The 25,329-nt window shown below is 41.0% G+C and overlaps 1 protein-coding gene across 1 annotated transcript in view; it reads right to left on the bottom strand.

Annotated features, from left to right (window-relative positions):
* LOC144783312 (cytochrome P450 2C18-like) overlaps positions 1-25,329 on the bottom strand; it is a 235,297-nt gene that overhangs the window by 162,488 nt on the left and 47,480 nt on the right. The window contains exons 5-6 of the mRNA XM_078662351.1: positions 8,410-8,586; positions 2,968-3,109 (exon numbers count right to left, since the gene is read on the bottom strand). Coding sequence (XP_078518477.1) covers positions 2,968-3,109; positions 8,410-8,586 — 319 coding nt within the window. The remainder of the gene's footprint in view (positions 1-2,967; positions 3,110-8,409; positions 8,587-25,329) is intronic.

Raw genomic sequence — 25,329 nt, 5'->3', positions numbered from 1 at the left:
TGTTTGTCAATGTGGTTTTAACTGATATGACCGCTTTGCATGTGCTTAGATGGTGAGATATGGTATTGTGCTTGCACATAGACTTTTTAGTTTACTCAAAGATGCAGAGAGGCATATATTTTTGGAAAGATGGCTAGAAGTTGTACATCTATTAAGAAATAGCATATATGTTTACATGGTGCTCTATATTCAGTAGGGCTGATGAAGGTTTCATGTATGTGGTGAGGGTAGTGTTTTTTTAGACATGGTTTGTTTAAAATTTAGGAGGATGAATAGTGCTGAATTCCTCAAGACTGCTTGTGTTAGCTTCATTTTGAGTGTAAAGTTTGTTTGAAATATGCTGAATTTATGTTTTAGAAGCAGAAGAAGTATTTGAGAAATGAGGTAGGTATGCTCTTCACAAAAGGATTTGTGCTTTGGAAAATTTAAAAATGTTCTTATCTGTTTTCCATAGCCATGTATGCAATTGCATATCAAGTGCAATACCAAGACTTCACTCACACATAGCTCAGAAGAAAATCACATATACAGTAAAACAGGTTGTTTGACACCGACTGAAGATAACAATCAAAGAGTCACAGATATATTGACAACTGGTATGAATCTGAAACCAATAAATATACTTTCACAGGTAATGAGACAGAATATTGAGGTAAATAAATTTGAACTACATTAATATCGAGTTGGAACTATTGTGGAATGGAAATATTGAGTGCAAGAATATCGTTGTCAAGAATATTGATTTGATGGTAAGTAACAACGATTTTAAAAATATAGAAGTCATTAATACTGTTTGCAAAAATATATGGGGTCATTATGATGGTGGAAGGCCCTCCACTGCCAATAGTGCGGAGGCGGGCCTTCTGCCATCAGAAAGCAATTTTCCCCCCACCACATTACGATGGCGGGGGAATCTGACTGTGACCGTGGTGGGTGCAAAGAGCCCCCGCCACGGATCCTCCACAGGCAATCGTTATGATTGCCTGGCGGAGCGGTCAGCATCAGTGAAATGGTGACGGTGCCTAGCAGGCACTGTTTTGCCAGATTAGGACGATGGCCACAGTCAGCCTTTCCGTGGCAGGTAAACCACCATTGGAAGGCTGGCGGGGATTGGTTTTGGGGGCCCGTTGCGGGCACCCCTTGTGTTGGGGGCGGTGTTTGTGTACTGGGGGCTACCCATGGTACCCCCTTACATTTCACTGCACTAAGTGTCAGGCACAGTGTGGTGCCTCAAAAGTAGTGCAGTGAAATGCACAACATGCATTTTTAACATCGTTGCAGGTGCTGCAGTCAGCAGCACCCGCCATAATGTTAAATTGCATCCTAATTTGGAGTGCGGGAGTGCTGCATGCATGGCGGTCGGTCCAGACCCTCGCAACGATGCTGGTCGGTCATAATGACCCCCATAGTTCTTTAACATATCAATTGTTTAATTAGTGTTATGTACTTTAGTATATATTTTAAATGTATGTAATGGCATTTTTTTGTATAAGTATTGTTTATTTTTATATTATGTGTGTTCAATTTCTAGTAGTTGTGACATTTAATGTAATGTAATTAGCGTCTTTTAGTTCCATAATATGTTGTGGGTTTATAGGGGAATAGGGTGGGAAGTAATTTAATTTGCCTGAAATGTGGGCTTATTAAACACTGTATAGCAAGACGGGAGCCTACATTAAATGCTGCTATAGGCAACTGACCAATCCATTAAAGTGGCATTATGCTCAGTAATCATCAACTCATCCACTACATCTTCAAGCACCTATTTGAATTCAGCTATATACGTCTTAAAGATTAAATATTTCTGGGATCTAAACATTATGTGGCATATTTACCGGAATGGTGGTGCAGGGCAATGCAGCTTGTTACCTTGCTGCGCTGCCCTGCAACACAGGGAAAGAGCGGGAATTCACCAAATTTATCCACAGCGGTGCTTTTCTGTCCTTTCCTCCTGTGCTAGCGCAGTTTCAGCAGCCTAGCTCCAACGCACACACCCTTGCACCATGGTGCAGCGGTGCTTGCAGTACAGACAGTATTGTTTTTATGCAGGAAAGGTGCCCTTTCTGCCTTAAAACAATTCATAGAGGTGTTTTTCTCCTTCTATGTGTGCTGCAGAATTGCACTGAGTTGCATTTCTCAATATTTGTGAAGCCTTCAAAGCCACGCAAAGTGGCTTTGAGTGGCTTCATAAATATAGTTTGGGCTTTGTGTCATACATGCAACATGGTGCAAGCATAATGAAAGGCCCTCATAAATGTTATCCTATGTATTTGCCCTTAGAAGATTTGTTAACTTCTCCCTGGAGAATATTTTACTAGCACAGGACAAGGTGTTACTATCAAAAATGTCCCATTATACATAGCTATAAGGCGTTTAACCCATCAGCCTATCTTGTGTCTAGTTATCTGGGATTCTTAAAATGTAAGTGAATGAGCTTATGTTTTGGACGCTCATTCCCACTTTTACACAATCTTTCTTGGCAAAGGAACAATGGCTACCATTTTCCATCTATATGGGTCTACTTAAGAGGACATGGTCCACTTAGTATGCATCTGCCCAGCACTTCTTCAGAATGGAAGGGAATACTTGAGTGCAGCATTCACTCAAATGAGGATAAACTCCTGTCGCAAAGTAATTCTCGCTTGTTTTAATACAGCTGAAACAATCTTAAATTGTCATTTTACAAAACTCTTATCTAGGGTCGAGCACCAACTGATGAGTTTGAAATGCAGGGGTTTGATCCATGTTTGAACGTTCTACTTATTGAATCTTAATCATGATGTATTTACGATTTTAAATAATTATACATAAATAGACTTACATACTTACTTAATCACCTATATTTGTTCTTAATAATATTGTTGCTGCTCTCAATTAGATATTGATGCCACCTATGATTATTGTGTTACTATGAATTAAGAAAATGTACTTTTGAAAAAGAAGACTGTTAGGTTTGTCCTGTCCTACCTTCAACATCTCGATTTTTCATGAGGATCATGAGCCCAAATCTCAGGGTTGTGCTGACTGTTTCTGTTCCTGCTGAGAACAAGTCAAAAGTGGTGACAACCAACCCCTCAATGTGGAATTCACTGGTGGGATTTCCCTTCTCCTGCAGGAAAAACAGTATTGAATACAAGTTAACAAAGTTGGTGAGCAAAGAAAAGACACTACAAATGATATACAGCAGACCTTTCTTGTGGGACAGACATTATTGAATGGTGTATAATTTTGCCTAGTGTAATGAGAGAGGCCTTTTACTTGGAATACCTGCAGCTGCTTCTTAACTGACTTATTTATGTTTTCCCTCATATAACTGTGTTGGCAGGCAGCTGGAACATGTGCTCTCCACTGCAACTTAAGAAACGATGTGCAGCAGTTATCAACTTTGCTCTATAATGTCCACTTGTAATAATTTTATGCAGATCCACAAAACCCTGTGTCTATGACACCCAGTCATTTTCCCAATTACAACCCTGTGTATTTAGTTATCAATCCTCTGTACATCAACCAACAAAACACATTATTCTATGGTTTCTTCAAATAAACAAGCATTTGGAAATGCCAGAGGTTTAGCTTTTTAATATTAGAAATATCCTGACACATTAAAATAATATAAACAAAAGTTAACATGTGGGCAGCAGATATCACTGCTTAGTTCCACACACCTGGAACCTGCTCTGTGTTGTACATTAGCAGAGCTTGGTAAAAAGCTTGAAATCCGACCTCTTGCAAAACTTAGTCTGAAATACCACATAACAAAACAGTATTCACACAGTGTTGAATCAAAGAGCACACTGTTGAGAAAATATGTTTAAATCAAGAAAACCTTCATTTGGATGGTAATTTAAACGTTAGTCAATTTTACGATCTTTACAGAGAATAAGACCTTGATATTCAAGTTGGTATGCAAAACGCAGGCAGATTCCTCTTTGTGACTTCTTCTTTTAGTAACAAAGTTGATTTGTCTATCCTGGACATGCTGACTCTTCTCTGTATAAAATCTATTTATTCATACTTGATCTTGCCCATAACTTTATTCCTGCACATAAAAAGGTGGGGAAAGCTCTGATTTCCTTCCCAGTGCACTGAAAATCAGTTGTCTAATTCCTGCTAAGCAACACAAAAAAGGAGTCAGTGCTCTAGTTACAGGCACAAATGTCTTTGAGAATGCTATTTTAGCTTTTTTCAATAAGCCCTTGGGGTGCTCCTGATCTTTTATTCATGACAAGAGGTAATCTGTTTCTTTGAAGAAATCATCCCTGTGAGTACAGTTTCTCCAGAATCTCAGGAACTGCCCCTATGTAAAATTATCTCTGAGATTTTTGGGATGGTGACTAGAGTACCTGAGAAATGTGTTGTGTTCCATTGGCTTTCTAAATAAATTATATGTAGGACAGACCAGACAAAAAGATAAGACTAGAATTTTCCAGCAATGCTTAAGGATCCAGTGCAAGACGCAGGGTGCCCCAATTGTGGAGCCCTGCATCAGTTTGCGACACACTGCAGATAGTTTAAGTTGGTGGGCATTGGAAAAGGTGACTTGCAACTCTAGAGGGGGTGACTTGTCATCTATCCCCAATTACGTGAATGCAATGGATACACCTGTTAGACACGGTTGGGAAGGGTCTGAATTTATCTGAGAAAATATCGAAGCAGGCCGCCCTACCCTGTATGGGATAAAAAATAGATAAACAAATTCTAATGAGGAGTAACTATTCTAATATGTATCCACGCTGCCATGCATGCCTCACTTGAATCACGTTTTTTATTCTTCACTGATGTATTTAGTCTTCACCAATGATGTCGCCATAAACCATCATATCATATGGGATGTACATCAATGCCACTACCTTAGTGGTTGAGGTCTAGGGTATTACATGTATACACATATTGTGACTAAGCTTGGTCACCTCGGGCCCATCACTACCAATGAGAGGTGGAGAGGTACCTCCAGGGGATGCAGCACTTTTAGCATCATTTTAGTAGAATGTCCTTATATGCAGAATACGTCCACGTTTGTATATGATGTTATCTAGCCTTTGCGCTATGTTGTGAGACAGAATACGACTATATGAGAAGATGAGATGCTCAGATACAGCTTTTTTACTTGTGGCCTGCCTCAGTGGATATTCCTCAGCTACGTTGCCATGTCTACCGGCTTCAGCGTTATCAACCAGCTGGCTGGCTCAATGCCGGGTTGGAAGTGCACGCTTACGTGGCAGCAACCCTTCAAAACCCTGTTCTCTGTCTTCCCAGTAGACTTGAGTCATGCTGCAGGGACAGATGGATGTGGATGCACCATCTTTTGAAGGTAATTTAGGTGGCTTTTTCAAGACGATATTCACGCTTGTAAAATATCATTACAGTTGCCTAACCATGGGAATGTCCACTTTTGTGTCCTCTGTAGAAATATTATGAGGACATTTGAAGCCCTTTCAGCAAATGTTTCCTATCATCCCCAGATAGACAGGAATTTAAGGGGATGTGATCCTGAGTCATAGATTAAAATAAGAATAAGGTACGAATGCTCCAAGACAGATTAGCTCACATAACCACACTTTGTGTTGGGTATGTAGATCTAATACCGCCCCCTATATATATATTTTTCTTTCCGGTTACCCTTGGATGAGGCCACACAGGAAAGTTTACCTATTTTGGATTCCCATACAGGTACATTTGGAGGATTTTCTGAAACTTTAAGGATACGTCCACTACTTTTAGCAATCACAAGGCCCATATATAGGTGAAAGGTGTAGGAAAATCCCTCCTGTTTTACCTTGTTATGATTAGGTATAATATATTGATATTCTCTCTTGATACCATGTGTATTTTTTACCATACACGCTACTCTGAAATATATTCATAGTCCTGAAGAAGACCCTGGGTGATGTTTATCATTTGCACTCTTTGAATAGGGGTCGAAACATTGACGTACAGTTCAGGTATTCTGTACTAGTACTCGACATTGCGGAGCTAAATAAAAAGGCTATATGTGTCAATGTATATGCTAAGTCACAACGGATGCTGGAATGACGTGTTTTTCTTCTGTGTATTGTAAATGTTAAACCTTTGTATTGTGTTTATTGCAAATTATATGGCACAAATTTATGTATGCAATTATATATGTTGTCAAACTGTCTTGTGTTTTTAAATATTTGTATATGTATTATGCCACACAATATATGATTGATAATATATCGATCACTTTTTGAATCTATAACATCAGTCTAATTATCTCTTGTGTTTGTATGGTGTTTGATGTTGACTTTATACCATTGATTGGTTTTCCTAGTGGTCAGGACAAACAAAAAGTTGTAAAGCAATTCTGCCTTCCTTGACAGAACCAACCATTAGCATATACTGTTCTAGTTCCCAGATTCTGTGAAACACTGGGTTACCCCATTAATCTTTAATGACACTACATTGAAGGCCATCTCAGTTTTTAAATGAAAAAACACCTGAAATAGTTCTCTTTCAGAAAGCTTCATGAAGTCTAAAAGCAGTCTGAAAAGCGTAGGAATGATGTTTCAGTGATTTAGATAAGTAACTCATGGGCAAATAATAGCATTTTATGTTCCCAGATTCCAACTAATCTTTCTTTTTAGTTGTCCTGTCACTAGCAAAGGGTTCATTAGCAATTAAAAAAAAGTAGTTGGGGGCACCCAGAAAACCTATTGCATACCTCTTTGCATGCTAGAGTTGTTTGAAGATACCCCAATGTAGGATATCTTCACTCTTGAATTTATCCATGATGCCATAACCATTTGCATCTACTTTTCACCACATCTGAACCTTCCACCCACTTGCCATTTAATTGACTAGAACATGTTGTTAACATAATTCTTCAGCATAAATCGCTAAAAGAACTAGAGGTATATTTTTCTTTTTGGTTTACTGCAAGTAAGGCTAATCTTCTAATATTATTGATCAATTTTTCCATTCTTTTCTGAGGTAGCATGGTACAGCTATATTCTTTGGTCTTCCTTCCCACCATTTCTAGGTTTTCTTCGTTAGTCAGGGCCAGATGTCGGCGATGCAGCAAGTGCAAGGTAAGTGTTTTTCTTTTTTAAAATTTTAATTTTCCCTCATCATTGTCTGTGGAGGTCAAGATGGCATTGCGTGGCTTGATAAACCTTACTTGGTAGTTGCTTTGTTAATATTTAACATTATGATGCTGATGTACACCATGAAGTATGTTCGTATAAAAATGAACTTGAATCTCTGTTGTAGAATTTAACTGATGTGACCTCCCTCTCATCTCCGAATCAGAAATGTGTGGTTAGGCAGTCCCTTAGACAGAATGCACAAACAGGAAACCCCAAATCAATCCCACAGATTGGCAATGACACCATAATGATGTCAGGAGATTGCTCCAAATAAAACATGTTTGGCCAGAGGGACGCACATTCTCAGATGCTACACTCAGTTAGGAACACACAGCCAATTAGAACACAGCATGCACATTACATGCAGTGATCACACGCTCCTTGTGCCGAAAATCTGGATACTTACCCACTGGCCCTGCATTATGTTCACACAAGATAAAGGCCCACCTGTGCTTCTTATCAAACCCCTGATTTATGGTCTTATGACTTCTTCCAAATTTCTGTCACCAAAGGTATGCATAAATCATTTTATGATACTTCATGTGAAGTATAAAATGCTGGCTGAAACCAATATGCTTAGAGACTATCTTCAGATCCCGACTCTGTTGCCTGATCTCCTGGCCACTGTGTTTAATTAAATAGCTGTTCCCGTTTTGCCAAATGCCCCTTGTATTTAATTTTTTCTAAAGTAAATTCATATTTGAGCAACAGCGTCGTCCTTGAGCCCCATTGTGTGGTGTAAGGGTGGCACAATTGCTTGCTAGTAAGTGCTCCTAGTTTTTTTCAGTGCTTTCAAATTTACTGTTATTTTGCACTGTTTGTCGTTTGTAGTACTACGCCTTTCTACGGTGAAACTCTCTTTTTCCCAGTTGTGACTATTGATGCCTTAACCCTCCTAATTTTTAATTTTTGGATGGTTGGTGTGTCCATTGTGGAAATGTTTGATCAACTGAAAAATTGCTAAACTACCTTCAGAGTGGTTCTTTATGGAAATGTAACTAGATTCTGTGCTTGATCCCGAACAACACAACAAATATATTGCAGCAGACTTCCACTGGGACTAAGATATATCTGAATGAGATTCCAAAAAGTTTCATTCATTATTAACCCAACTTTGGCAAGACCACTTTCGAGTGAGATAAATAACCTCGTTGAATGAATACACTATACTTTTGCACATAACACATAAGGCAAAGTAGTCAATGTGTTACCATAGTACAGCATACTTTTTATGCAGAAACTGAACAAGTCCTAAGTACTTTCAAGTCATTTAAGGCCTTTAGTGTTACAATCCATATATTACCTGATTCATTTTTGCAAGAAAGCAGTCAATAAAGCTTCCGAGGCAATTAGGATCCAGTATCTCCTGATGAATTTTCACTCTCTCTTCTACAAATTCTTGCACCTGCTGGACATTCTTAAACAACTGCTGGTGAGGCCCAGGTAAGTGCCCCAAGATGTTTGGGAAAAAGTTGTATAGCTGAAAAAAAGAAGCAAGTGCAATATTTCAGTGTAGTCTCTGGCTTGAATTTTGATTATTTTTATGGTTAAAAATATTAAAATCGCACCCTATGTGTTGCTATCAGAATAAGCAGTTAGCAGCTGATTGATTGGTTCAATGGTTCAAGATAAGGTTAGTTCTTGATTCACCACAGTACTGCTTCCATCCTGCATAAAGGATGGACAAAAGCTGTAATACGCAATCCAGAGCCTTTGCAAAAATATTCAGAAGTTCAAAAATTTATATCTTAAATTTGCTGAAGTTGATTATTCAATGAAGTGGTAGGAGTTGGTGCAAAGTTCGGTAGACACAAGACAGTTAATTTTACTTATCTTTCTTGATGCATACATTCTCAAGTGTTTCCCTCTGCACACATTTGTTCAAGATGAATTATAACAAATTTTGCATATTGTCACATGCATACTATAATATTTAATTATCCATATTTCTAATTAAGTGTGTCCCATTATGGTCACAAGAATTACGTGCCTTTTTGAGTCTTTTGTGAAAAAGCACACGTAGGAAGCTGGCTCTCTATATAGTGCGCTAAAATGAAGTCAACTGTGTGGAGAGTCCAGTGAGACCTAGGTTGGTATACAGAGGCAAAAGTAGATAATACTAACCATCTATTTGTGGTAGTGTAGGCTAGCAGTTGGCCTTATCAGAGGCTAAGCATTTGTTGTTGTGATACACACACTCAAGAATAAGTTGAACAATTTATAAAAATAATACCGATCTTCTTAAATAATTTTTCACACCAAGAACCTAATTCTACAGTAAGTACTTTTTAAGATATGAATTTTTCAAGTTCGCAAAATAAATCACTTTTATGTGCAATTACTCACCATTGAAATCAGTGGGAAAAAATAGATAAATACATATAAAATCATACAGTTGTATTCTGAGGTTCACCTTCGGGTTTTAGTCAGAAGCAAAGCCAGGCCCAATGTTCCATCGGCAGATTCTCGGGACCGTCCCGGATTCAGCTGGGAGCAGGGTGCAGAGATCGTTGGTAGCTGGTGTGCTACGAGGAAGGAAGCAACCTGAAAACATACTGCACAGGAGGACTTAAAGGTAATTCAGAGGAGTCCCACTCAAGGAAGCAGGTCACAAAGGGCCTCAGGACCACAGTAGCACAGCTGGTTTTTCAGTACTCCAGCCAGGCGCGCTGGGTGCAGAGCATAGGTCAGCCAAACAGCGCACGTCAAGATGTCCTCGTGGTCAGGGGCAGGCATCTTGGAGAGGCGATTCTGGGACAGTGGGGCCATTCATGAAGTTATGTAATGCGAGATACATTTGGAGAGTGCCTGTTACCCAAATGTGTCCTGGCACTAGCTCAGATTTACACAAAGAGATCCAGGTAAACAGGGCCTAGTTGTTAAATAGCCAGGTTTCCAGTTGTTTTAAAAATGTAAGCTAATCGGATAGGGATCTAATATGGCGATATAATGCATTCCATGCCTTGATTGAACCCAAAATGACATTCTGGTGCCCCGGTTTGTTTTCTTGAATTTGGGAACCATGAGGGTTTTTGATCCTGAGGAGCAAAGTTTTCTATTTGGGCCGCACCATTTGAGCTTCTGCCTGAGGTGGTGGGGCCTGCATAATTAAGGGCCTTAAAGGCTGCACATAAAGCTTTATATTTATTATGCTGGTTAAATGGAAGCCAGTGTAGTTTCCGTATTTCAGATGTGAATGACTTGAATTTGGGAAAGCCAGAAAGAGTCCTGGCTGCAGCATTTTGCAACATTTGTAGATTATTGAGGTGTTGTTGTTGTATGTTCAGATAAAGTCTGTTGCAATACTCTAGTTTAGATAAGACCAGTGAATTCACTACTGTTTTATGTGATTCATTCAGAATTAACCATGGAAGTCTTTTAATCGTCCTCAAAGTGAGGAAGGTGAAGGAAGTGACTGAGTGTTCTTGGTCTTTAAAGGAATGTTTGTTATCCACTTGGAGGCCTAGATTTTTCGTTTGTTTCAATAGTAATGGAAGAGAGCCAAGCTTGTCTGGCCATCAAGATGGGGACCAAAAGGATGTGCAATTTCCAAAAAGGATAACTTTGGTTTTACTCGAATTTAACTTCAGGCAATTATTGCTCACCCAGTTGCTGATGGCCCGCATACAGTTGCAGAATCTACTACCTATATCTGTATCCTGGTTGGAAAGTGATAAAACAGATTTGTGTATCATCAGCATTGGGAAGTAAGTGAGAAGCCAAAAGATCTTTTTACGGGAGCAAGGGAATACACGTACACATTAAAAATTGTGGGGCTTAGTGAAGAACCTTGCGCAATCCCGCAAGGGAGCAAAAAAGGTTCTGAAACAAATGGGTCCAATGTAAGCACTTGTTTTCTGTCAGAGAGAAAGGATCGAAGCAGAGTCAGTGCAGTTCCCTACACCCCTATCCTGGCTAAACAGACCATCAGCAGATCATGATGGACCATATCAAATGCTTCGGAGAGATCTAACAATACTAAAGCAGCATTTCCTCCTGCATCAAGAGCTTCTCAAATTTCTTCTGTGGACTTAATCAAAGCCGACTCTGTGCTATGTCCATTTTTGAAACCCAGATTGCGAAATGCCTAGCCGCTGATTATTTTGAATAAATTCAAAGAGTTGGATGTTCATAGCCTTTTCAGCCAGATTTGCAGGAAATGGGAGACGCGAGATTTGGTGGAAATTCTTAGGATCATTAGGATTAAGATTAGGCTTTTTTATAATTGGTATTATTGAGGACACTTTCCAATCTTTAGGAATATGACCCATTTTGAACATCATGTTAAAAAGACAGGTTAGGTTTTCAGCTATTAGCTTTGGATCCATTTTAAACACGGCTGGGGGGAATAGGTCCAGAGGAGAACCAGAATTTTCTGCATGACTAAGCAGCGAGTTGCCTTAGTCGACAGGGAAGCAAATCCTATAAAGAGGGCATATCCTAAATCGGTGACCATCTCAGTTTCGATTTTTTATGAGAACGCTGTTCCGCACCAATTACATTGCAATGATTGAACTGATTGTAGATATTTTCCACTTCATTTAGGAAAAACTTTCAATAGTGGCGCATAGCTCTTGACTGCTGTTGACCTGTTTTTTTTTATCAGAAAACCTAGTAAGTTTGGAAACTGTTCGAAACAGTTCTTTTGAAGAGTTTTTTGCATTGTTAATCTGTCTAGTGTAGCATGTTGATATATGTTAAAAAAAACTGTTTTATAGTCAGCTGGGCCCTGTTTATATTTATCTTTTTCAAAGTCACTAAAATCTTTTCTACATTGGCGTTCTTCATGCTTACATCTTTGTTTCTGCTCTTTGAGAGTGACTGACTACAAAGGCGGTGTAAGGTTAAGGCGATTAGAATACACAAGCTTTTCCGGCACTATGCTCATACTTACAGAGTGGAGCCATCTGGTTTATAAAAGTGTTGCAGTTTCTAAGTCCTCTGGATACTTGGGTTGGGAGGTAGTGAGCAAATGTATGAGCTGATCTGATTTTATTTTGGCCTGGAAATATTGTTTGGGTCCGGATATCTAGTTGGGAGGATGATTTTAAATATAACCGCATGGGGGTCAGACCATGTCAAAGGCAGTATAGCTTGAAGCTTAAGTGAAGTGTGATTGGTGAAGATGCAGTCCAGCTTATGTCCAGCATTATGTGTGGGCACCAATTGTTCAAGGCCAGCACTGGCCATGATATCCAGAATATGTTCAGAGTTTGGAGCTGAGATATTTTCAAGGTGAAAATAAAATCACCCAACAAGGTGAAGTTATCAGGGAAGAGCCCTTCTTCCAAAAGGAGGCCAACTTTTTCTATAAAGGTGTTTCTAGAGTATGGGGACAATGGAGTAGAATCCCTATAATCGGGCATTGGTCAAAAAGGCTGTAGTTGAAAAAAAGGGCCACACAGACCCCTGAAAAAACATCAGGATAGGAAGCTGCTATAGAGTCACATTATACTATCACTAGGCCTCTTCCCCTTTAGGGGTCTATCCAAAGTTTGGTAGGCAATCCCAGGTGGATTAGCCACAGACATATCTGGAAGTGGGTCTCAGGGTTCTCAATGTCCCTCTACTTGTGCTTGCTTCCTGAGAAGTTGGAGTCCAGATTGAACTCTTCGTCTCAGTGAATGCTGCATAGGGTCTGGTACCCCTAGTATTAGTGTGGCATGTCTCTGGCAGATCTTGGTGTTTCCACACTTGGAGGGGAGAGAGATTTGATCTTCCAGGGCTGGTGTACCTCACTGGAGTCAGCAAGGAGCAGCAAGTCACTATACCAGATTCTGCGGGTTCCGTGCCTGAGCAATGTAGGGGAGTAGTACCTATACTCCAAGGGAGTTCTTTGGTGATTTGTCAAAGGCTGGATGTGCTCTGGTGTTCTTGGAGGCCTCATATTTGCAGAACAAGACAGCACATCATGATTTTCAAGTCCTTAAGGCAGCAGGCAGGGTTCGGTGCCAATTTTCTGCAGCAGGGCTCTAGTCTTCATGTCAGCTCTTCTTTGTCCTTTTCTTCTTTGTGTCTGTAGAATCTATAGTATAGGGGCGAGGGATGCCACCTAAATAATGCATTTTGGTGTAGTTAAAGGGGGTGATAGGTAGTAGCCAATGGGCTAGCTACCTTTTGGGTGTCTACACCTGTGGGCAGGGGCACTACCTTGGCCCTGATTGGCTAATTCTCTATCAAACCAAGATGGAGGAAAATGAAAAGTGGGCTCCACATCACCTGCCCCACCATAGGGAGGGTGCTGTCGCATTGGGGACCCACCTCCTAATTTAAATATTTTCCTGCCTGCCTTCCGGCCCACTATGGAGTGGGAACGGGGGGTTGGCATCCTCCACTATCTGGAGATCCCTAGGTTGCATTTAAAAGGCAGATTTGCCTTGACGCTTCCTGCCTTGGAATGCCATTACTTCCTGAAGGAGGTGTGATGCACCTCCGCCTAGAGCACGCTTTGTTCCAGGCCTTGGAGAGCGCAGGCTCTCACCCCATGAGGTTAGAAACATGCCTGGTGGTGACAGGCTGGGTAAGACTAGACTGGGGTGGTCGGTAGGTTTTCAGGTGACCCTCTAAGGTGCCTTCTGTGTGCATTTATTAACAAATTCAACACTGGCATTGGTGAGTATTTATTAAGACAAGATGTTTGGTACCAAACATCCTGGGGTACAGTGAAGCCATCATGGAGCTAGGAAACTTGTAATGACAAGTATCTAGCCCATGTGCACTTACAATATCCAAGAATGGGTCAGATATTGCAGGGTCATATCTGCTCATGCAGATATTTCTACACAGAGGTTAGAAAGAATAGTTACAGAGCACCCTGCCTTAGGGCTATAAGGTCTAAAGTAGGGTTCACTTACCTATACCTCATGCAGTGTTTGAGGGTATTGCACATAGGATGTGTGTTATGTTGACTCTTCAGTTTTCTCTGCACCAAGACACACAGCCTACAATTGCAGTTTGCATGGTCTTGTTGAGGGGTATCTGGGGTGGCACACTTTGTACTGCAGCCCCAGTAGACCGTCTTCAGTCCCAATGCCCTAGATACCAGGGGTACCAATTACTAGGCACTTATAGGGGTTGCTGAAGTTATGCCAATTGTCCTACAGTTTTTGGGAAAGGACACTGGTTCTGGGAACCTGGTTAGAAAGACCCAGTACACCTCAGTCAAACTTGCATCAAAAACCAGGCAGAAATTGGGGTTGAGTAGGGGTGCTTGTGAGAAGTTGACCTGGTATATGATGTCCACTAATTAAAGTGAACTGTAAATAAAATTGCATCTACATCTGAAAAAATGTGCGATAAGATATGGTGCAACCATCGAGTCCAATTTTTTGCATAGTGATATGAAAGAGGTGAGTGAAAACACTTTAAATATGCTGTGTGCATGTGCCACGGTGAGCCAGTAACAAATGTGATTTCCAATTTTTCAAAGAAACTGATCAATTACCAGCAAAACCGTAGTGAGGCATAAAAAATCATATCACATGAAACAAGAAACAACCCAATAACTGGAGACAGGCACTCCGAGTAATCAAAGGATAAGGTGTGGGAGCAAGTCCATGCAGATTACCGAGCTTCCGTAAAAAGCAGTGGTAAATGAAAGAAAAGTGCCACGTGCATGCAGTATTTCACGCTAAGGTCTATGCGTCTAATGCAGTGCCCAAAGTAGGAAACCAGATCAAAGAAATATCACTGTGCGTGTAATGGTATAGCGCCCACTCGAACGCGGTGTGTAGCATTTCCGAGTGGTGAAAGTGACACGGTAAAGCCTGAGCATGCGCAATATGCAGTCTAGAAGTGTCATAGAAAGGGGACTGGTGATGTTGTGTGTCAGTGAAAATGGGGAACAAACATGAAAGTAAACAGGGAATAAAGAAATAACCGGAAAAGTGTCAAAGAGTAATGATGATCCTAGATGAAATAATCACTGAAATTGTAACACAAAATAACCTATGTATTAAAGAAATTCTTAAGCCTGAAAGATGAATAAACAACTGAAGTAAAGAAAAGAAAAAAGACAACGAGAAAAAAGCTTGCAAACCTAATTCAGCTTTGAGTACTTTTCTGCACTCATACACCTTTTGATTTCATCTCCTTGTTTCGCGTGACTCTTCCATATATAGTTTATGTTCATATCTCGTATAGCACATTGCTTGTTTCTTTTTTCTCGTTGATTGTTTTCTTTTTTCTGTTCTTTGCTTCCGTTGTTTATTCACCTTTCAGGCTTAAGAATTTCTTTAATACGTAGGTTATTTATTGTAACAATTTCAGTGATTATTTCATCTAGGATCATCATTACTATTTGACACTTTTCTGGTTATTTCTTTTTTCCCTGTTTACTTTCATGTTTGTGCCCCATTTTCACTGATTGTGTCTATTTTGTTTCCCACTTCGACTTTTTTTCACTTCAACTTTACTCTTGGGTCGATACACCCACAACATCACCACTCCCCTTTCTATGACACTTCTAGACTGCATATTGCGCATGCTCAGGCTTCACTGTGTCACTTTCATCACTCGGAAATGCTACACACCGCGTTCGAGCGGGCGCTACACCATTAAGTCCACGGTGAGTTTTCTTTGATCTGCTTTCCTACTTTAGGCACTGCATTAGATGCACATACCTTCGCGCGAAATACCGCATGCACGCTGCACTTTTCTTTCGTTTACCACTGCGTATTACCGAAGCTCGGTAATCTGCACGGACTTGCTCCCACACCTTTTCCTTTGATTACTCGGAGTGCCTGTCTCCAGTTATTGGGTTGTTTCTTGTTTCATGTGATATGATTTTGTATGCCTCACTACGGTTTTGCCAGTACTTGATCAGTTTCTTTGAAAAATTGGAAATCACTTTTGTTACTGGTTCACTGTGGCACATGCACACAGCATATTGATAGTGTTTTCACTCACCTCTTTCATATCACTATGCAAACCATTGGACTCGTTGGTTGCACCATATCTTATCGCACATTTTTTCAGATGTAGATGCAATTTTATTTCGGGCTCCTTGCTACATTACCTTTATTTCTATTTCTTTTCAGATACTTGGCCCCTGAAGAAGAGCCTACGGCTCGAAATGCATTGGGGACTTTCTTACGAAATGATTCATTGATTACATTATGATACCAGTGATTGTACCGTCACTTCTTGAATTCATGCACTGGACGAAATTTCCAATCATATGAAGAAATATGATTCATTGTACCTATTGAATTAAAAATGAGAAATACTTCTTCTAATAGTTTTTGACTACTTTTTTGACCACTTTTTTTACTACTTATCTGACTCCCTTTTTGCAATTCATTTTGCCTATAGGAGTGCTCAAGCTTATATCCTTACACCCGTAAGGTTCATTACAGTTCATTGCTTTAGCACCTCGCTGGACAGGAGGTGACCTTCTTGAGCACCCTTACAATTAGGAACTGATTAAGCTTTAGACTTACACAGTCTACATTGGAGTGCAGCGGTTTCATTCTGCCACTAATTAAAGTGGGCACCTTGCACCAGTCCAAACAACCCTTATGGTGATTTAAGAGGTCAAAGATAACCTTAGAAAGCTATCTAAGTGGTAGCTGTGGAAAGCAGCCTTCAGGCTCAGTCTTGAAGGAATGTTAAGCAGCTTGCTTTACCAGAATGCAACCTTATTGCATTGGTTAAATAAAAGGAGAACAACACAGTAGAAGATATATTTATTATTATAAAACACCTTAAATACCTCACAGTATTTGCTATACACAGATAAACACAAAGCACACAATACTGTAGCACAGAAACAATAGTAAGTAGCACTAATACACAGTGGGCTCCAGGGGGAGACCAAGCCATATACTAAAATAGTGGTATAAGAAACACAACTCGAAACAAAACAGTGTCTAGAGAGGGCAGAATCTCTTGGACCCCAAGGAACCACCCAAGGTCAGTAAGTAGGGACCCAACGGAGGACGGATGCAGTGTGAGAAAACAACTGCATGCTACGTGCAATTCAATGGGAAAGTCGCGGTTGCAGATTTATAGTTTAAAGACCCTTCCCAGTGGATTAAGAGGAAACCCTTTGGAACATAGAAGGTTGGAGAGCCACCCCACCCATCGATACCAAAGTACCAGAGTTACCTATCCCAGGGAAGCCGGGTGAATAGGTCTAAATTGGCGTCGGAAAACCCTGTCGTTCTCAATGGGAGTCTTCAAAGAAATGCCACTGCTGGAAATAAGGAAAGTGTCCAGTGGAACCCACACATGAATTCTTGAAGGCAAAACCTGAAAGCAGAAGTGAAAGAGTCTGAGTCACTCAGGAGTGAACAGGGGCTCGGTAGTCGAATGCGCACCGACATAGGGTGCTTCAGGTGCAAAGAAGGAGACCTTGACTCTACAGCTGCAGGGACCAGGAGATGTCAAGGATGACCAGGAGCCAGATACTAGCTGTCCCATGAAGGATGTCGAGTGATGAGAGGTCGGTGTCTGGCGGGAGCCCCATCAAGCCTTGGCAGCGTCAACCCACAAAGAAGGTCAAGAAAGGTTACGGTCTGGCCCAGCAAGGACCAAAGGACTCACCACAGCAAGGGGTGTTAGGGTGGGCCTGGAAAAACCAGGGGACCTAAGAAAAGCAGTGTGGTCCCTCAAATGGACCCACAAGCCGAAGGCACAGGAGTCACAAAGGGACCTCTAGCAGTTTCACAAAGCAACAGCTTTCAGAGCACTGAGTGTGAGGAGGCCAAAATCATTTGTACGAAATGTGCGCAGAGGTAGGGGCTATCAACAACCTAGTGCACGAAGTTTGGGAACACCAACAAGCATATGCACTTGCAAAAGTACGCGGTGCACAAGGGTTCAGGTTATGCAGTCCCCTTGAGGGATACTGGCCTCAAACTTTGGGGCATATTATCAAGAAACGGTGTCAAAATGATCGTCGCTTTAGCGGCAGGAAACTGCCACTAAAGCAGCGATAATGGGCTTGATAATATGCCCTTGTGAATTCCCATAGAAGCCCAGGTTCTGGTGTGAACCCGGGCTTCTATGGGAATTCACAAGGTCATATTATCAAGCCCATTATTGCCGCTTTAGCTGCAGTTTCCTGCCACTAAAGCAGTGATAATTTTAACATCGTTCTTGATAATATGCCCCCTAGTGAGAGAGCAGCTCAACCTCAAGGAACATAGAAACCCACCTCCTGTGTTGCTGGAGCCTTCTGAGTCCACAGGGGCTCAGGCTCAGCAGACCGGTTGGTTGGGTTACGGTGCCTGCAAATGTTGGGGAGTGACTCCTTCACCCTAAGGGAGATACTTCAGTTGTCCTTGATGCTCTACAGGTTCTGCACGGAGTCTGTATGGTGCACAGGCACAAACAATGCTTTAGACAGAGGGGGAGATGAAGTCAGGCCCAGTCGAAGTCCAGCAAAGTCCAGAGTGTCTAGATGGTCAAAGATCAGTGGTTTCTTGATCAGAATCTTGTCCATGTTGAATCTAGGGTCCTACAGCCAGGTAAGCCCTTTTGTACCCATGGGAGAGGGTTGGACAGATTCAGGGGACCCTCCCAGGGGAGAGTCAGGACAGTGGGGAGGTTAATCCCATGTCCTTTGCCCAGTTGCGTGCCAATGCAGGAGGCAACGGCTCCCAGAACTGGTTTGAACTGGACTATGCACAGGGACCCCAAATTTGCCTCTCGTGCCGAATTTCAGGCACTTTGGAAGTGTACCCACCCAGCCATAATACACTAAATCCTGTCTGGGAGGTGGTCGCACCTCCCTATGACAGGATGCCTATTGTGCTGCCATCCTCTGCTCAAGCTTGGCTCAGCAGCAGGAGGGCAGAAATGTCTCTCTGGTCAGCAGCAACCATTTTGTGTTGTCTGGGTCGAGAAGGCTGGTACTGGGCAGACCAGGGACCCACGAAGCTTGCTTCTGAAGGGTGAAATCATACCTCCCACATTGCTTTCTGGTGTGAAGGTATGATTCCAAGGTGTTTGATACCAAACACGACATGGTTTGCTGCATCCGTTTTCGAGATAGCATTTTACACAAGCATATAATGCAGCTCTACCTATATGTCGTGCTGCATCACTGACAACCCGGGAGAATGGTCTCCAAAGGCTGCAGGTGTGCTCTGCTCATGGAAGGGCACCCTCTCACATAAAATACAGCATCCTGCCTTCAGGATTGTCAGGCCTGCTATAGGGGAGACTTATAGGTTTTAAGTGCAGTGACCTACAGATATAGTAAACCTATATCTAACATAGGTGCTGCATGCACCATCTTACACAGGCTGCAATGGCAGGCCTGTAGTTCCATTTTGCATGGCCTCTCATGGGTGGCTAAATACATGCTTCAGTCCATGGGAGCCCTTTGGGGTACCTATGCCCTGGGTCCATGGGTACCATATACCAGGGACTTATAAGGGTACCCCAGAATCAAATCTGGATTGTACCTAAGTACATAACACATCCACTTTAGGGAGAAAGCAGATAAACTGGGGTCCTGATTGGCAGGAGCCCAGTCAGACTAGTCAAAAACAGTGTAACATCAAGCAAAAAGTGGGGTTAAGCATAAGAAGCAGATCCTACTTTCCTACAGTGCTGTAACAAGGTCCCAGTTTCCCACATAAAACATTGGTCAAACCAATAGGTCTGGCTTGTTTTAGGTATTTATGCTATTTGTTGAACTGACTGTATGTTGTTGGAGACACTATCAGAATCCAGGAACACCAATGCCCATATGCAATCAAACAAATCACTCAAGGGCACAGGCAGACAAAAGTGGATGTTGGTTTGATGCATGAACAAATTAATAGCTCTGTGGTTAAATACAAGGATTAACACAAGTGGTTGAATGGCTGTGATCCTGACCAATTGTTCTCAGTCTGGTGCCATACCCTCTTTTCATTCTGCATCCTACCCCATTGCATGTGGAGTCCTCCAGGGCTCCTCTGTATTACCAATGCTTGTTAACAATTACATGATGCCTCTGATTTCTTTGATAACATCTTTTGGATGCACAGCAATTTCATAAGCAGATGAGCAACAACTTAACATCTGAATTATATTATTTTGAACCGACTCCTGAGGATTGGAGTTACTTGCCATATACACGTTGGAATTACTTGATTGAACTGTGGGTGTGCTCAGAGGATATTGTTTTCAGTATTGCTTCACATGAAGCCAGTTGATGTTGGATACGCATCATTCCTCTTGAAGCACCTTAGTGATTACTACTAATAATTATATTTTGTACCCTGATGTTAAGGTAGTGCGCCCATAATAGGTTGGTATCCACTTCTTAATTGAACTTTTTAACAACTTAACATCTGCTTAAATTCTGCTGCTCCCTCTGCTGCTGGTCTCTTAATTAGTTGCCTTGAAAATGTTTAGAGGTGGATGTCTTGCAACTGTCTAAAGCTTAACACAAATAAAACCGATATATTGTTCAATGATAAACTTCTAGCTCAATGGCATTCTTTTTTCTGGCCTCAGTCCTTGGGTAGCCCTCCATTATGGGCAGCTAAAGTTAAGTCACTGGGAGTTTATACTAATCAGAAATGTACTAGTTCAGTTTAAATGAATGATGTCTCTTTTATCTGCTTCTTTGTTGAAAAGGTTTTATCATTTTTTTCCTTCTCAATCCATGCCTAAGTAACAGTGGCATACCTTCTCTCAAGACTGGACCACTGCAATATTCTGCCTCTAGGTTTGCAGGACTTGGCTGTAGATACATTTAGAAGAATACACAATTTGTCTGTCCATCTGTAAAACCTTGGCAAATGTGTTTCCTCTAGATCTTCAAGGATCAAGATCCAATGATTGCCAGACAGATAGTGTGCAATTTTTAAAACTCTTTGGACTATGCACAAAATGTTCTATTTTGCCTTGACATTTTCTATTCCCCTCCTTTTCACCTGTTATGTTCTCTGGTCAGGGAACTGTGTTCCAGATTTCATTATTTTCTTTCATTCCCTTGTGTCAAATTCTCTCTTAACTTGACTTATAAACTTTATTCGGTTATTATCAGAGAAAACAACCATAAAATCACACACAAAATGTCAGTGATTAAGAACTACAGTCAAAAGTTACAGTATAAAAAGATAAACATCACATGAGTATAAAGTAAAAAGGAAATTCTCAAATACAAATTGATTTCCGCAATCTAAAAACATTTTTTAACTGTTAATATAGTGTCTAATTTCTGCATTGCTAAAAAAGCGGTGCGGCATCGATTCACTTCCATCTCCTTCAATATGGGGACAATCAGTCTCTTCCGTGGCCATGTATAAAACTTGCAAAAGAATAAAATATGAATATCTGATTGTTCTGATAATTCATCACAAGGACATTTAATCAATTCTCATGACCAAATATTCATATAAGGGAAGCTGAAATCTCTAAAAAGAATATTTAACCTAAAACGTATTAATAAGAACCTCTCACGCTCACTCATGGATAAGGTTAAATATGGTTGTAATTTACCCGAGGTCATTATTAATTGATGTGCTAATACTGTCTTTTTCTTCATTTCATCACTGGCTCTTATCTCTTCCAGGTACTTCATACACTGATTTTTCAGCTCCTTCCTGGGGATACGACACATTGAGAGCGGATCATCATAGTAATTAGGACAGCCCAATTTCACAAGAAATTCTTTAACATAAGAAAGCCATCTTATTCTGCTCACATGATCTAAACTTATCACATCCATTAAAATAATACGGTTCAGAGCACACTCCTCGGTTGTCCAAACCATATGCCACAAAAGTATTGGTTGGGCCTTGATGGCATCCTCAATATATGGTTGGCCGAGTTCCCTGTGACAAATGTAAGTTGAGACACTCTCAGGTACAGCTACGATGTATATCAAAAACATGTTTTCTGCTAACTGGATGCATTTCACATTGGCATATCCCCATATACCTGCGCCATAGACAGCGATTGATATGCACGTAGCACTATACATTTTTAAAAGCTCCCTAAATGGCTTTTTCCCCATTTTTTTAGAAAAGTTTTTAAGGCCATTATTGATTTGCAAAACATAAATCTACTTGCTTTTATAGCACTTGACCACAGACCGGATTCATGGAACAGTATACCTAAATATGGGAAAGTGGGGGTGAAGTCCAGGGAACTTGCATTAATATACATGCTTTTTTTCCGTTTATTAACACCAGGGCCGCAATTCTTAGAAAACTGTTTGTGCACTTAATTTTCAAGTCTAAGTTTGACATAAAGGTATTAAAGGATGTTATCAATCTTTGTAGGGCAAGGGGCGTCCGAGCCACAATGACCGCATCATCAGCATACAGGAGGGCAGGGACTGATCTTTTTGCTACCATAGGCACCTCCCTGCACTCCTGGAGTAATGTTTTTTCTAGGTTATTTATATAAACTAAAAATAAAAAGGGAGCAAGCACGCACCCCTGGCGTACCCACGTCCTATGCCAAATGATCTTGTGCACTCCCCGTTTCGTCCATAACGCACTGATGCGGTGGCACCTGAGTAAAGCTCCCTTAGGAAATAAATTAGTTTTTCTTCTACCCCCAAATTTTCTAATATCAACCACAATTTACTATATGAAACGCAGTCAAACGCTGACGTTAAGTCACCAAATGTAAAAAAGATGCGTTCCCTCCTAGCCCTAGTATATTTTTGTTGTAGGATGAATACGTTTAGGCCCTGATCTACCGTTCCTACCCCTTTCTGGAACCCATACTGAAGGTCACTAATAATAGAATTTTCTTCCGCCCAGCTTTGTAATCTGCTTAAAATAACTCTACCAAGGATTTTTATGGATGAGTCCAGTATCGAAATGGGTCGATAACACGTACAACTTTGTCTATCTCCCTTTTTAAAAATGGGTACAATAACAGATGTAAACCATGAAGGGTTTAAACCCTTCTCGGAGGTAGCATTAAATAGTTGCGCTAAAATAGGCCCCCAGAGATCCATGTTATTTTTAAACAGGTCAGCAGGTACTCCATCTGGGCCCGCAACTTTGCCTCCCCGGGTTGCTTTGAGACTTGAAGTCACTTCTTCCACTGTAACATCCAATTTCATACCCTTTACCCTCTCTACCGCTGTCGATGAAAGCTGTATTTGCTGCACCCCGTGCGGAGTGCTATACAATTGGGCATAATGATTCACCCATTCCTCTTCTGGGATCGCTATTTCAATACGTGCCTTAGTATTGTCACTAAGGAATGGAGCATTCACTGCTTTCCAAAATTCTCTCATGTGGGCACTCGCACTTTGTGTTTCTTGTTCCTAAATCGTGGAACACTCTTCCGGTTAAACTAAGAATGATTATTACTCATAAAAAAAAATTGGGGGTTACTCTTGGTACTTTCTTGAATGAGCGAGTTGTGTAGCACGAAGATTCTCTGTTTTGTGTGCAAGTTCTCTTTACAGGTTTTTCAATCAAATGTCCCCTTGCTATTGCCCAATTTCTTTATGATGTCTATTACAAAAGGGCTCACAAAGGTCTGTGGCCCAGATTTACTAAGATTTTGTGCCAGAGTTGAGTAATTTTTAAGGCGCAGGCCTGAAGCAAAATCTATTTGGGATTTACCAAGCCATGCAAATCCCAATTTGTGTGGCTTTGCAAAAAACCAAAAGGAATGCAAGTCAGTGCATTGCACTGCCTTGCATTACCTTATGTCAGATAAGCGTTATGTGGGTGGTGCTTGGGCATTCATATGCATCCGCCCATGTGTTTTGAGCAAACCCATATTTACAAAGACTGGTAATCAAGGGTTTGCGCTAAAATGGTGCACCTACTTGAGGCTGGTGAGAAGGTGAAATATCTCATTTCTCCTAATTATTTCCTCTTTCCATTTCTGCTGCATTCTGCTGTACACGTACAAAGAGGAAAACGCCTCTAAGGATAGTTCTTGTGCAGGAAGGTACCGATTCTTTCCCAAAACTATCCTAACCACAAAGCAGGCAACCTGGCAACATGACACAAGGGTATCTGTGTTGGCGCTAGGCAGCCTGAAGTGCAGCCTCAAGTGTGCCAGTGCTACAAGAGAGCAGAGCTATGACAAATCTTTGTAGATATGGCACAGTTCTGCTCTCTCCCTTTCACATGGCACAGTGCAGCAACCTCAAAAGAACATTTTGCTATTAGAGTCAAACGTTTTATTCATAGATCCTAAAAAACGACACGAATCTTCCTTATTAATGTGCTTATCTACACTGCATCCTTGAGTGTCATATTTAATGATAAAATAATCTTGCCGGTCCAAATTACTGTAATGGCCGTGAGTTACTCCAGGCCAGTGCTGCAAGATATAATATGATTAGACTAAGGCACAATCCAGTTCACTTTAATATATTCGGAGGAGGTTTTTCTAAATAGGATCTTAAAGCAACTGTCTTTTAATCACCTTTAAAAACACAATTTGTATCCTTCATGATAGCATTGAAGTCCCGTTTATGATAGAGTTTGCTGGCTTTTCATTGGTGCTTAAATGGTCAGAAGCCAAATTAGCTGTGTTGCGCAAGAGAGATATGTAGCACAGAGCCATATCTATTATGATTGGCCTGTTCTACTGTCATCCCCTGCACTGGTGCTCTGAAATGCTGCCTTGCATGATGCACAACCTTACATTGGTCAGTGAGTGCTGTCTAACAAAGGACTTGTATCGAAAGCATACACTTCCAATTAAAATTGCTGGGTATAGATAGACATAAAAAAAATCCCTCACTCTAGATGTGTGTTGTGCACTTCCGCACACATGCAATGCACTTTTTTTAGAAATGAAAAGATTTCTCCTTTTAGCACCTGCTTCAAGGAGAGTTTTAGATGTGAAGCCTGGCTATATTAGCAGGTAGGGATTTGAGTCTCAATCTTTGGCTGTTTGTGTTGATATTCCCCAAGAGAATGCCCCCTTAAGGCAAAGCATCGCAAGGTTCTTTTTGCTCCGAGAGAAAGGGACATTTTCAGTGCAAATTGCCTTTTGCGCTGGAAAGTGACTATCTTGCACTACTTTGCACCATTTTGTGTCACATTTGGCTTACGCTGGACCTTAGAATGTCTGAGTCCTGTAGTTTATTGTGAATGACCGAGGAAGAAGACAAAAAAGAAAAAGACAGATAAATGAGGCACTGATTTTATTTTTTGGGTGCCATCTTTTAATAAGTTATGGGATTGATTGCCTTACAAAGAGCTTGCTCTTGTATATGATGGCAATGGCTTGTCTGTAGTTTATCAAAGCATGCATTGGCTTATGAGGGGAACCTCTGGCACATTAC

Source organism: Lissotriton helveticus, chromosome 9 (genome assembly GCF_964261635.1).
Source record: "Lissotriton helveticus chromosome 9, aLisHel1.1, whole genome shotgun sequence".
NCBI classification, from domain to species: domain Eukaryota; kingdom Metazoa; phylum Chordata; class Amphibia; order Caudata; family Salamandridae; genus Lissotriton; species Lissotriton helveticus.
The sequence above is the reverse complement of the archived record's forward strand: the minus strand, read 5'-3'. Positions and strand labels throughout refer to the sequence as shown.